Below are 15,220 nucleotides of genomic sequence, written 5' to 3' on the forward strand. Positions count from 1 at the left end.
GGGGGTGGGAAACTGATGGGTGGGGATCGGGCGTTGTGGACAGCGACTCCTACAGGTTGGTTGGTGCGCCTGCGCAGTGGAATCAGGAAGTGTCGGGGGCAGCGTGAGCCTCCCACGCGTTACTCCTCACCACTGAGAGATCGAGCTGCGCAGGTGAAAAGATGCGACTGCTGTTACCTCAATTACCGGAGGGGACTTGTGCTATGTATGACTTAGTCCACATTGCAGCCGGCTTGTGGGAGGCAAGAAACAGCGTTCGTGACAGGGGAGGGTTGAATTGGATGATACGAAATTGGGATGGGAAAAAATATAGAAAATGGGAGAAAAAGTGGATAAAAAAAAAAAACCTATTGGTAAACAAATGTATTGCTGAAAATATACACTATGACTGCTGTTGTGACATGGTTATGATGTTTATTCTTGAATATGTTTGAAAACAAATATGCTAATTATGTCAGACAGTCTGGAGAGCTTGATTTATGACATGTCATTTTGGCACCGGTACCCTCGGTTCTCGAGTTACATGCTGATATGTCTGGTGTGTAACTTTTTCAGCGCACGCGTCAGATTACCCTCCCGGACTCCTGAGTCTCCAGAACTGTCAATCTTCCGCCGATTGCGAAAATGATTGGTCAGCGTTGTAGCGAATTAGTGTAGCTTTCCAATGATATCGCACGTGGGGGTGTGCGAATCAGGGATCTAGGTGAAAATGTATGAGCGAATACAGGAAGTGAAACAAATTTCGAATTAATTGACTTGGATGAGGAAATGGAGAAATTGAGAGTTTTTTTCTTGGCACACGGTTTACCTGGATCTCTCTAGAATACTAATGTCTGAACGGATAAAAAAAAAATAAATAAAAAAAATCATAGTCGACTAATAGTCGACTATCGGCTAATTCTGGCGACTACAAATCGACTATACAAATCCTTAGTCGGGGACAGCCCTACTATGCTTATATACTTATATGCCTATACCTACTATGTTACTGCTGGAATCCTATACTACTAGTATGTAGGGGTGTAACGGTACACAAAAACCACGGTACGGATATGTGTACCTTTACACCCCTACTACTACAGGGCTCCAGACTAACTTTTTACATTGGTTGCACCAGTGCACCTAACTTTTTCATTTAGGTGCACCAGCACATAATTTAGGTGCACCCAAAAATTTCCACCGCACCTTTTGCCGCTGCAATAATACATTTTAAGCATTACCTTTACCGTTACCTTTTTTGTCAGTTCCCATACACATTAGTAATTTCTTAACATGTTATGTAAATTATTGTAAACAGGAATAAGACAGGTACAAGCACTGCAACATTTTTCTTTACAAAAAATCTATCTATAGTTCTCTTCATTTTAATTCAATTACGAACTTGAGGAGTGGGAAAACAAAATAAACTTTTTGTCCAAGGTGGCTGGTAGATTAAAGAAATATATAAAAATAAAAAAAACTAGCAGCCAGGCAGATCTTTTACCAGCCAAAAATGATAAATAGCTTTTTAGTATATCGCCATGTGTTATTATTACTATATACTCTCATTGTACACTGTTAAAAACAATAAGATTAACATTTAATAATTAACGAAACAATCACAAATCATGAGTGTTGGCTACCATTCTGTTCTATCCAGTAGCAACCCGAGATCGTCACTGTCAAATTTCGTTGGCAACATGCATTCTGAATCACCGTTGTAGGAGACTAGAAGTGGGGTCGAGAGACACACACACACACAGACAGACAGACAGACAGACAGACAGACAGACAGACAGACAGACAGACAGACAGACAGACAGACAGACAGACAGACAGACAGACAGACAGACAGACAGACAGACAGACAGACAGACAGAGAAGTAAGAGGTGTGCGCATGGACACACACACGCGCGGCGCAGTTTCAGGTTTCACAGATGCACATGGCTTTGTTTACCCAATCATAGCCAATAAAAGTCAGAGCGGAGTGGGTGCACGTGGCCATGGGGGGGGGGGGGACGCTACACACATACAGACGGACCTGCTGGAATGTGAGGAAATGCCTGCCTACCACCGCAGAGACTCTGGTATCAAATCCAGCTGTCAGCGGTACCTCCGGCTTGGTCGGTCGTCCATACTAGATATCATAAACACCTCCCTTAGAACCGGTACTTTCCCAGATGCCTTTAAAACAGCAGTTGTAAAGCCACTACTAAAAAAACCTAACTTGGATAGTAATGTAATGGCAAATGATCATCCAATATCAAACCTACCATTCATTAGTAAATTACTCGAAAAGTTAGTTTCGGTTCAAATTAATTCCTTTCTTGAAGAAAACAACATCTTAGAAGAATTTCAATCGGGATTCAGAAAATACCATAGCACTGAAACTGCCCTCACCAAAATAATCAGTGACCTCAGGGGCGGCGTGGCTCAGGGGTAGACCGGGTCGTCCAATGATCGAAGGGTTGGTGGTTCGAATCCCGCTCAAGCCCATGTCCATCCCACTGCCGTTGTGTCCTTGGGCAAGACACTTAACCTACTTGCCTCGTATGAATGTGTATGCATGTGAATGAATGTTGGTGGTGGTCGGAGGGGCCGTAGGCGATGATTATTCGCCACGCTTCCGTGAGTCTGCCTCAGGGCAGCTCTGGCTGCAATTGTAGCTTACCACCACTGGTATGACTGTGTATGAACGAATAATGGACTCTGTAAGCGCTCTGGGGTCACTGGGGTGTCATGAAGAGCGCTATATAAATCCAATCTATTATTATTATTATTATTATTATTAAACTCTGACGAGAGTAAGATCTCCATCCTTATCCTGTTAGATCTCAGTGCAGCATTTGATACAATTGATCACGATATTCTAATTGATCGTCTTGAAAATCTTGTCGGTTTCTCAGACCATGTACTAAGCTGGTTTAAAACATACATCAGAGGGAGGAAATTCTATGTTAAACTAGGAGACCACATGTCTGAGATATATGACAACAACTATGGAGTTGCACAAGGGAGTTGCTTAGGTCCTTTACTCTTCTCCCTTTACATGTTACCGCTGGGTGATATCATCAGAGAACATAATGTAGGTTTCCATAGCTATGTGGATGATACACAATTGTACATATCTGCTGAACCAAATGATACAGCGATTAACTCCATTACAGACTGCTTACTGGCAATAAATAAATGGATGAGTAAGAACTTCCTGAAACTAAACGAGAACAAAACTGAAATTCTAATTATCGGCCCCAAAACAAAAAAAGAAACGTTAATAAAGAACCTGGGAGGACTAACCCCTTGGATCAAATCTGAGGTCACTAGTCTCGGGGTTATCATAGATTCAGAACTGAACTTCAATTCTCATATTAACAAAGTGACAAAAACATTGTTCTTCCATCTCAGAAATATAGCAAAAGTACGACCATTTATTAATCAAAATGATGCTGAGAAGCTAATTCATGCATTCATATCTAGCCGGTTAGACTACTGTAATGCACTTTTCACAGGTCTCCCTAAGAAAACCACAGGGAGGCTTCAGCTTATCCAAAACTCTGCAGCCCGACTGCTAACTAGAACCTAAAGGAGAGAGCACATTAGCCCAGTCTTAGCTGCTTTACACTGGCTTCCTGTAACATTTAGAATTGACTTTAAGGTCCTTCTCCTTACCTACAAAGCTCTAAATGGACAGGGACCTAGCTACATCACCAACACTCTAATAAATTACAGGCCAGCAAGAACACTGCGATCATCAACTGCTGGACTACTAGAGGCTCCCAGAAACAGTCAAAAAAGGATCGGTAATGCAGCCTTTATCAACTATGCCCCAAAACTATGGAATAAACTACCCCAAAACATCAGAGAAGCAAACGCACTAGATATCTTCAAAAGACAGCTTAAAACAGACTTCTTTGCTCAGGCATCTCGCTATCTCCTCCCTCCTCTCTGCCAAGACAACTCACATCTCCACTCCCCAGACTGTCGAGGTCGTTCCTATCACCAGCCCTCACTGCCTCCCTATCAGGCCATGTGAGCGGCGCGGCGCGTGAGTGGCACGGGGAGCGGAGCGGGCGGTTTTGACGTGAGCGACGGAGTGGTTTTTTTTTTCCCGATATTCTCCCATCCCAATGTTAGTCGTTATGCCAATTCCCAATCCCCTTCCTGGTCGCTGCGCACTTACCCCCCACAGTCGGTCTGGGAGAGTGGAGGCTATCACGTGCTTCCTCCGACACACCTCTTTTCACCTGGCATTGCGGACTCTCACTGAGAGGGTGTAACGTGTGGAAGGATCACACTACCCCCCTTAGATCCTATCCGCGCTGAGCAGGCGCCCCGACCGAACTGTAGGAGTCGCTGTTTACAACGACCCGGACCCACCCCGCCAGCTTTCCCACCCTCTAATACAGCCAATTGTATTAGTGTGAACAGCCAGCCAAGCTGGTGACAACGCCGGAGCTGTGAGCTGGATTCGAACAGGCGAATCCAGCCGCTCCGGTGTTGGTGACGAACGCAATCTCCGCTACGCCACCTGACCGCCGCGACGGAGTGGGTTTTAAAATGGGTCTGCGCGACGTCCAGAGCGAGAGTTCTCCTCCGCTCCAATCCACTCCGCGCCGCTCACAGTGGTTTAACACTGATGTAATATACATGTAGTACAATGCCAAAGCAACAGGTGGCGATGTACAAACATGAAGGCCATTTTCAACCAATGAGAAGGGTGAACCGTCACTCACATCCTGTTAGAAAAAGTATATGCCGCCATTGTTGTTGTCGTTAGCTTACATGCTAACATGAATGGCAGCGACCATAGCATTGTGGCTAGGCTAGCTATCATCGCTTAGTAGAGCTAGTGAATGGATAAACAACGTTATTTAACATTGCAGAATGGGTACAATTACAATACGGCTCAATACAAACAATTGTTAAGGGGCCCAGGGAGTGTAGATTGTTGTAGTTTGGTCAAATCAAGCAAATTTACATCATGCTCCAAAAGAAAAAAAAAAAATTCTGCAGAGCGATGTGGAGCGGGGAGCGCTCGATTTCAAGGTGAGCGGTGAGCGAGCGGAGAGCGACTTGGGGGCGGGGTCAACTTGAGCGATGAGCGGAAACAAGCCGTCTAGAGCGAAGAGCGGATTTCTCGCCCCCGCGCCGATCCACTCACGGGCCCTGCTCCCTATAACCGGTTTAGACGTGTCGATTCTACCTCCTTCAACGGACTTGACTCCCTACTCAAACTACAATATGGACCAACTAGCAATCGTGATCTGGATCTGTACAAGATTAATTCGGAAACATGATAACCGTATGGAGATAGCTATGGACAGACTGGAAGCCCTCCACATGGAACTTGTAAAGAGACTTGCTGCCCATCAATCCGACGCTGCCCGCTGCCCGATGCACCATCAATCCGACGCTGCTTGATGCACCCCCCCCCCCACTCTCAAGTGTGCTGGAGCCTTTAGCACTTACAAGGTCACGCCGGGGAGTCGAGAGATAAGAACAGAACATAGCGTTCCTCCTACGTGCGTTGCACTCGCCCCCACCCCCCTCACCCCCGGTCCTGCGGATGAATTTAAGACTGTGTGCCATTATTACTACCAAATGTAATAATTGTGAAAGCCCCTTGAATATTGAAGAGCACTGCTCTGTTGTAATCCAAAATTGAACTATTTTATCACTTTTCTATGTTAAATACCCTGTTGTATGTCTGTTCCATTTTATAATTCTTAGTTTATTTCTAAACCAAATCATTTTAAACTATTTTTGTACTGAATGAAACTGTAAACAGAGAACCTATTGGGATACTAGGTCCTAATGTGAAACACTGATTTACCTTACCTTGCTCATGCTCGCTTATGTCTATATTTTTTACTGTTGTGAAGCACTTTGAACTGCAACTTCTGTATGAAAAGTGCTATACAAATAAAGTATTATTATTATTATTACTAACACAATTTGCAGTGTTAGCGGGTGGGAAGCCGGTGGGGTGTGTATCCTGGTAGTTTGTAAACAGCAACTCCTACTGGTCGGTCGGGGCACCTGTTCAGCAGGGAAAGAATCTGGGGGAGGTAGTGTGATCCTCCCATGCGTTACACTCCCCCAGTGAGAGTCCTCGCTGTCAGGTGAAAAGAAGCGGCTGGCTGACTCCACATGTATCGGAGGAGACATATGATAGTATCTATCAACCCTCCCTAGGCCGGCAAGTGGGGGACAAATGCGCGCAACGACCAGGAAGGGAATTGGCATAACGACTAAATTGGGATGGGAGAAAAAAATACAGAAAAAAGGGGGATAAAAAAATAGATAAAAAAAAAGGGTACTACGACTATGCTTGCACCTCATGGTACCAAAGCACCTCAAAGGCGCTAAAAACTAAATTACAAACATCACAAAACAAACTGGTCAGACTACTGCTTGACCTTATTGCTAGAACCCACCTCACCCCTGCCCACTTTGACAACCTAGGATGGCTTAGAGTAGACGACAGAATACAGCAACTTGCAATGGGCCTGGTCTACAAGATGCACTACACCACTAAGGTACCCATGTACATGTCAAAATACTTCCCAAAGGTCAGTGAATACCACAACCACAACACCAGAGGGAGCTCCACAAATCATGTTAAACCCAGATTCGGCTCAAACAAGGGACTAAACACGTTTCGCAATTATGCCACAACAATGTGGAACGCCCTACCTACAGCTGTAAACGAATGTGAATCACTACCCACCTTCAAAACCTCTCTAAAAGAGCACCTACGGGAGACTGCAATTCGAAACTGGCCCCTGTAAATGTCCAAACCCAACCCCCTCAATGTACAGTTCCCCACCCACCCAACCACCTCCAATGTACAGTTCCCCCCCCCACCCCACCTCCTCCAATGTACAGTTTCTTCCCCCTCAAATGTATATACTCTCTTTTTAGACTCTTTTTGTACTCACAAACTGTACTGTATATTTGTAGATCTGGTATGTCATAAATGTCTAGATGTAACAGTACTGTCTATCTGTATGTCATATATGTTATGATGAATTGAAAATGGGGATCCCTGATGTAAACAAGACGAAAGTCTTTCTCTGGTCTGCATCCCCTTAATAAATCCCTTAGGAGTCTAACCTAAAGAGCTCCTCCTGAGAATTTCCCCCTTTTTTTTTGTTACATAATATAAAATTACAGATTCATACCTTCAAAATAAGCCATCAATTGTCAAATTTGAGACGATAGTTTTCAATCAATGTCCTATCAAACATTCTGGTAAAATCCTAACACCTTTTCAGTATAGGACTTGAAGTAGATCCAAGTTCATTCAGCTATCTGATGAGAGAACTACACTCCCAGAATTCAATGTGATCATTGTCACTAGAACCATTTCACACCTGGAGCAAAGGCCCAGTCATTCCTTTGTTATTCCAGTGAATGGACCCAGCAGGAGGCCTAGCCTGTGTGTGTGTGTTTCTGTGTGTGTCTGTGTCTGTATTTACAGTACTGTACCATATCAAAAAAAAAAAAGCAAACTAGACTAGATGTAAATGTAATGTGTAAATGTGTAAATGTAAATGTGTGTGTGTGTGTCTGTCTGTCTGTCTGTCTGTGTATGTGTGTGTGTGTATGTGTGTGTGTGTGTCTGTGAAACATGTCTTGTACTCATTTACCTCACTAAATACAGCAATGTGTAACTGTAGATTTCAAGAGAGAGAGAGAGAGAGAGAGCGACATTTATAATAATTATATTATTAATTAGTTTTTTTACACACACACACTAATAACATGATCATAACCAGAGAAAACAAGACCAAAGACAACTGGAGAATAGAATATCACACAATTTTATTAAAAACACATAGAGAATAATAATCAACAAGAAACATCAACTGTATCAATTGTATTGTACAATGAACAACCCTATATATCACTTTTGGATTACAATAGTAATACAAGGTGCCTCATATGATATTTGGCAGAGAGCGCGACCACAATGAATTTAGGCAAAATCTCCAAACAAATAAAATTATGCACATGTATAAAAAAAAAAATAGGTGTCTCCTCATGGTTGTATCTGCCTGTTCTGTATCACACTAAGTGATATGTGAAAAAGCAGTTCCTGTCTGAATGAGACAGAGGGCCACACCACATTCACCGCACTTCCAGGGGGTCTTCATCTTACAATGTACGCAAAACAGGCGTTCATCTTTCCTTGTGACAATATTGTCTACCAAAGAAAAGAAACACCATCTGCATACCTAATCATGGGCCATTGGCTCTGGTATTTCACTATAAGTGCTATATTTGCAATTGAAAACCACACCCACGAGAGAGAGAGAGAGAGACGAGAGAGAGAGAGAGAGAGAGAGAGAGAGAGAGAGAGAGAGAGAGAGAGAGAGAGAGAGAGAGAGAGAGAGAGAGAGAGAGAGAGAGAGAGAGAGAGAGAGAGAGAGAGAGAGAGAGAGAGAGAGAGAGAGAGAGAGAGAGAGAGAGAGAGAGAGAGAGAGAGAGAGAGAGAGAGAGAGAGAGAGAGAGAGAGAGAGAGAGGAGAGAGAGAGAGAGAGAGAGAGAGAGAGAAGAGAGAGAGAGAGAGAGAGAGAGAGAGAGAAGATTGAACAAATTAATGATTAAAGTGAGTGAATATGAGAGAGAGAGAGAGAGAATGGTGGTCTTTTATAGATTGGGGGCCCCACATTTTTTAATAGATTGGGGGGCCCACAAATTGTTTCTTTCATGGGCCCAGAATCTCCAGCTACGCCCCTGTGAGCGCACCGTTCTACTCTAGAGAGCTGTCATGACCGTGATGCGCGCTTGAATGAACTGCGAGATAACTCATAACTCGTACACACACGCACTCTGTCTGCCATACAGTAGTTTATGTTGTTTTAGCGCGACGTGGGTATATACACGGGCGAGGATGAAAAGCATAAGACTACTTTTAATACATAAATTAACGTTGTCGGGTCCCGTGTATTCTCGAGAGAGAATGATAATAATAATAATGCAGGACCAGATTATATTATCAACGACAGACAGTGAGAAACACAACCCCCCCCTCTCGCGCTGAAGAATATGCATATTAGATCACTCAGTGATTAACACCTATGCGCTGTTGGTGTGTGCGCGCGTCCATGGATGTGACGCGCGATGTAGTTTTTATCGCAAATGGAGATTATTACAAGCATACCATCTAGCAAGAATTAAACGTATTTACAAGTCGTATTAGGTTTAGCAAGTTGGGGGACGTATACCTTACATGTCAAAGCACTAGAAATGGCAATTTTTCTATTTTTATCGATTTCTGAAAAGATGTCCTTTTTGAGTATTTAAGAGGGATTCGAATTTCTTTTGTTGTCCGCCGACGGGTTCAAAGCTCCAGCGTGACTCCTAAGGGTTAACAAATTTTTTTTTCTATCAACTTTTTCTCCCATTTTCAATCTTTCTCCCATCCCAATTTCGTATTGTCCAATTCTACCCTCCCGTCTCGAACGCTAGGCCATGCCTCCCACAGGTCGGCTGCAATGTGGACCAAGCCTTGCATCACGTGTCTCCTCCGGTACACGAGGAGGCAGCTGTCGCATCTTTTCACCTGAACAGCGCGATCTCTCAGCGGCGAGGGTCTGCGTGGGAGGGACACACCGCCCTCGTTGCTTCCTGATTCAGCTGCGCAGGTGCACCAACCTACCTGTAGGAGTCGCTGTCCACAAAGTCCGATCCCCACCCACCAACTTCCCACCCCCTAATACTGCCAATTGTATTAGTATGAACGACCAGCCAAGCTGGTTGCAATGCTCGAACCCAGCATCTCCTGCATTAGTGGCGAGCGCCTTGCCCACTGCGCCACTTAGCCGCTCCCCCTTAACAATTGTGTGTATTGAGCTGTACTGTATTGTACCCATTCTGCAATCTGTTAATAAAATGTTCAATCAATCAGTCCAATCTATAAGACGAAGTTGACTAGATTCATTATGACAACATGCTGCCTTTAGGCTAAATGTGATGCGAGTCCTCTTGTTTGTAATATTCCCAAAATACTTCATTGTTGTTGTGTGAGTCTTATCAAGCTGCTCCTTCCAAGAAATTGGTAATGCCGTTTTAGATAGATTCTTTTCTTTTTGGTTTTAAAATGCTTTACAAAGTACTGGACTATACATACTAGGGGTGTAACGGTACGTGTATTCGTCCCGTGAATTTACGGTACGGCCGTCACGGTGCGGTACGTGCAGCCATACGAAGGATACGCCTCGGAGCCTTCCCTCGCGCGGCACAGAGGAGCCTTCTCTCGCGCGGCACAGAGGAGCCTTCCCTCGCGCGGCTCAGAGGAGCCTTCCCTCTTTACAGCTCAAACACACCAGTCGCACATGCAGGCACTCGCGAGGTCCGTGCGAGAACAGCACGCATGGCCGGGCACACCGAGGCACATTTACATTGGAACAGCTGCAGGGTCATTACAATTTTACAGTTTTCTTTTGTTTTCTTGTTCGCCCAATAATGTTAACCAAATGAAACCAATGGAAAGAAACGCACCAACAAACACACCAACATTCTCCCCCGCCGGACTCGAGTAGGGTAAATCTGCAGTGCCGCAGCCCCATACATTGCCGGACTCACAGGCACAGCTGATAAAATATATTCCTATAGAAAATTATTCTATTTAATATAATAATAATTTAATAATTATTATAAATATTTTTTTTCTGTTGTACCGAACCGTGACCCCAATACCGAGGTACGTACCGAACCGTGGCTTCTGTGTACCGTTACACCCCTAATACATACTATAAATTAGGGCTGGGCGATTCTTGCTAAAATGTGAATCACGATTTTTCTCTCTATGAATTGAGATCACGATTATCTCACGATTCTTATTCTTTCAATAAAATCATTTAAAAAGTAAAGTAAAAAGTAAAAAATTTAACATTTATTTTTTTATATAAAAAAGAAAATCTTCATAACTTTGAAATGAGATTGCATAGGTCTATGAATTGAGATCGTGATTTATTTTTGATTAATTGCCCAGCCCTACTATAAATGTCTCCCTCTGCCCCAGGTTCAGCCAGCGACCTACTGATTATTAAAACAGAAGAGGAGGAGGACACACTTGACCAACCCGGGGATATTTCCTTTGAGATGAAGGAGGGCGACACAGACCAGGATATCGGTATGTTACTTTCTCTTTCTACTAGGGAGGTTAACAATTACTCAAAGATCGATTGATTGTTGTTAAGGATTTACTCGAACACATGACATTTACTTAATCTACTATCAAACAATGATATGTTACAATGTTGTCTGTCTCTTATTACATTGTAGCCATCAGTAGAATGGTGTATTTTCAAAGCATGTTTCAATGAACAGATAGAGGGTGCAATATAACTATGACGAGGAGGCAACTACATCTGTGTCTGGAAAATAAGCGAGGGAAAAAACAAGAGCGACAGCAAAATTAAGCAGGCTAAGAGAAGCGTTGATTTTGAAAAGTCAGTCAGTATGATGAATTGAAAATGGGGGACCCTGATGTAAACAAGACGAAAGTCTTTCTCTGGTCTGCATCCCCTTAACAATTGTGTGTATTGAGCTGTACTGTATTGTACCCATTCTGCAATCTGTTAATAACATTTTCAATCAATCAATCAAGTCTGCATTTATCAAAAACGACATGATCGATATGGTTGACTGCAAAGGATTTCGGCAAATGATACAACTGCTTGAGCCAGCGTACCATATCCCATCCTGAGGCACAACCACCTTGCGCATCAAGGAGAGCTACACCGATGCAAAGTTCGGAGTTGCTCGCGCAGCTATCTAACGTTACCGCTGCTCGCAAGGTTGCATTGACGACAGACAGCTGGACTGCCATGACTACCGACCGCTATGTTACTGTCACTTGCCACTACATCACAGAGGACTGGTGAGTCACCACGCGTTGATGACTCCGGGGGGACTATCGTAGGTTCTCTTAACAAACTTCCTAAAAGGTTATTTACAAGGAAACTTACCAGAATGTTTGTGCATGAGGTCCATTGAGAGCAAGTACATCACACAATATAAAAAGAACAATAAGCGTAATAAAAACAATATAAAGAATTAAACCAATACAATTATAATATAAATTAAAATATTTTGAAACCGCTGCAGACTGACAGAATTATTAGTGTTCAAATATCTAAACTGACCAATCAGGGGGCGAAATTAAAGCCCGCCGCCCGCCAGGGGCGCTCAGTTTTTACCTTTGGCGCTTGCCACTGGGGGGTCTGCCCGCCGTGTGGCGTGTAGACGTGTAGTTCATAACGATACTCTTATTTTGAAAATCTGTGCGGGTCTCATTTCCGCTCCAAGCGCAGCTCCAGTCATAATATCGATGGCTCCGGCAGTTAGCAGCATTCGGTTCGTATGATATTCTTATTTTGAAAAAAAACTTGGCAACGAGTCATATCCGCCCAGCCGGGCCAGCCCTGCAGCGGGATACTATTGGCTTCTGCTCGTATCAACACAGACTCTCACAGAGGCAGTCTGCTCTAGTCTAGACCGGACCTCCATGAGCTACCGTTACTGTTTAAACAATGACCCAGTCAGCTATTCACTTTTAGTTTAATACATGACGAGGCATTGTCTAACGGTATCTAGCTGGCTAGCTACTGATATCAACAAATGCTCCAGCAATAGTCGACTCGAGTGCATAATACCTCCGTTCCCTCGTTAGCTAGCTCACGTTAGCTAGCTCACGTTAGATCTATATGTCCCAGTCAACTAAATTGTCTTAACGTTACCTAGCGGGCTAGCAGTAGCTACAGATAGCTCCTGATATCAATGTCTTATAACATTGATTCAATGCGTATTGTAGCTGAGGGCTTTATGAATGTGATTTGACCAAAGAACCCTAACATTATACCAATAGGGTCCAGCTGCAGCGCCGGAGAATCCTTGCATGCTGAATGTAGAGTATTATTTAGTATAGGGTCCCGCTGCAGCACTGGAGAATCCTTTTTGGAGCTGGAGGCTACTAGAGTACACACAGACAGTGGAGCTGTTTGCAGATAGCGAGCATTTTGACTTATTGCGTGGTGGCGATGTCTCGCAGATAATACAACTACAAGTATGATTATATAATATATATTTTATTTAAAAAAAAGTTTTTTATATAAAATATATATATATATATGTTTTTAATCAAACAAATTTTTGGCAGGTAAGAAATATGCTTGGCGGGTAGATTCTTCCCATCTACCCGCCACTGGCCGGTGAGTCAAAAAGTTAATTTCGCTCCCTGTGACCAATGGATACCAGTGTATTGAGTTTCATGGTGAATTGTAAGAAGTTCCATGTGTTGGGGGCAGAGAAGATAAAGAGTTAACTTTAGGTACCTGAAGTACAAGCCAGTCACTGGAATGAGTAAAATCCACAGGACCATTTCATCAGTGTGGAGATATCAGATGGAAGATCACCAATAATGGCCTTTTATACGAACGGATGCCAGTGAGAATTACTTCTCTCCACCAGGGAGGACCAATTTGCCATTGACCAGGGCCTTCTAACAAATGCTAACATGTTCTGTTTACGATATACTGATAACACTGACCACACAAAAGCTTAAACGCAACAGTTTCTAAATGAATGTCTATCTTTTGTTTGTAAACATCGGAGTACAAAATAATTGTATTTTGAGTTATGATGAACTAATCACAAAGCTTATTTTCCATCTAAAAGTAAAGTGCTTACATTTTGTGGATTTAACAAAACTTTGATTGTACCTTTTTAAGTCATCCCTGTTCATGCTTGACCCTCTATGTTCTCTTAGTTATTTGAGTTAAATCTCTTTTTTCTTCCCTCTTTTCTCCAACACAGATATCTTCCCTGGCTTTCCCTCCACTAACAAACAGAAGAACATTGACAAACCAAGGCAATGGTTTGACCAATATGGGACAATCGTTACTACAAAGAGAAATCTCATACCTTACTCCTGTGACAAGTGTGGGAAGAGCTTTAGTCAACTGAAGAGTCTGAAATTACACCAGAGAATTCACACAGGAGAGACGCCCCACTCCTGTGACCAGTGTGGGAAGAGCTTTAGTCATCTGGGTAATCTGCAAAAACACCAGATAATTCACACAGGAGAAAAACCCTACTCCTGTGACCAGTGTGAGAAGAGCTTTAGCCAACGGTCTACTCTGAAAATGCACCAGAGAATTCACACAAGAGAGAAGCCCTACTGCTGTGACCAGTGTGGGAAGAGCTTTAGTAATCTGAGTAAGCTGCAATCACACCAGATAATTCACACAGGAGAAAAACCCTACTCCTGTGACCAGTGTGAGAAGAGCTTTAGCCAACGGTCTACTCTGAAAATGCACCAGAGAATTCACACAAGAGAGAAGCCCTACTGCTGTGACCAGTGTGGGAAGAGCTTTAGTCATCTGAGTAAGCTGCAATCACACCAGATAATTCACACAGGAGAAAAACCCTACCCCTGTGACCAGTGTGAGAAGAGCTTTAGCCAACGGTGTATTCTGAAAACGCACCAGAGAATTCACACAAGAGAGAAGCCCTACTACTGTGACCAGTGTGAGAAGAGTTTTAGGCACCGGTCTACTCTGAAATCACACCAGAGGATTCACACAGGAGAAAAACCCTACTCCTGTGACCAGTGTGAGAAGAGCTTTAGCCAACGGTCTGCTCTGAAATCACACCAGAGAATTCACACAGGAGAACAACCCTACTCCTGTGACCAGTGTGGGAAGAGCTTTAGTCATCTGAGTAATCTGCAATCACACCAGAGAATTCACACAGGAGAAACCCCCTACTCCTGTGACCAGTGTGAGAAGAGTTTTAGGCACCTGTCTACTCTGAAATCACACCAGACGATTCACACAGGAGAGAAGCCACATCATTGTGGTCTGTGATAAGATATTCATTACATTTGCATATTTGAAAAAACATGAGAAAATTCACTTGAGAGAGAAGATTCAGTGAAATGTCAAACCTGTCAATTCACCTACATTCTTAGAGGAGAGAACTCCTACTGCTGTAGCCAGTGTTCCACTTATAATGAATGTGTGGCCCAGTGTTGAAGACACTTCAGTACGTCATTACAGCTATCGGACCATCAAGAATAATAGTGGTAGTAATATTTGACCGTTCTTTTGAAATGAAAAACTACTACCAAGAGCGTTTGACCTGCACAGAAGCCTCTGTGAGAGAGAAGCAGTACTAGCATAGACACAGTTTTAATTGACAACAACAGTTGTGTTTCTGTCGCTCTGA

The 15,220-nt window shown here is 43.3% G+C and overlaps 1 protein-coding gene across 1 annotated transcript in view; it reads left to right on the plus strand.

Annotated features, from left to right (window-relative positions):
* The window catches only part of LOC311241809 (uncharacterized protein), a gene marked incomplete at both ends in the record, with an annotated part of 69,912 nt that extends 55,135 nt beyond the window's left edge, over window positions 1-14,777 (plus strand). Inside the window, 3 exons of the mRNA XM_084330727.1 lie at window positions 11,013-11,123; window positions 13,808-14,605; window positions 14,773-14,777. Of these exons, the coding sequence (XP_084186853.1) occupies window positions 11,013-11,123; window positions 13,808-14,605; window positions 14,773-14,777 (914 nt within the window). The remainder of the gene's footprint in view (window positions 1-11,012; window positions 11,124-13,807; window positions 14,606-14,772) is intronic.
* Window positions 14,778-15,220: the final 443 nt, after the last annotated feature.

Source organism: Notolepis coatsorum (genome assembly GCF_963971535.1).
Source record: "Notolepis coatsorum genome assembly, chromosome: 1".
Lineage (NCBI taxonomy): Eukaryota > Metazoa > Chordata > Actinopteri > Aulopiformes > Paralepididae > Notolepis > Notolepis coatsorum.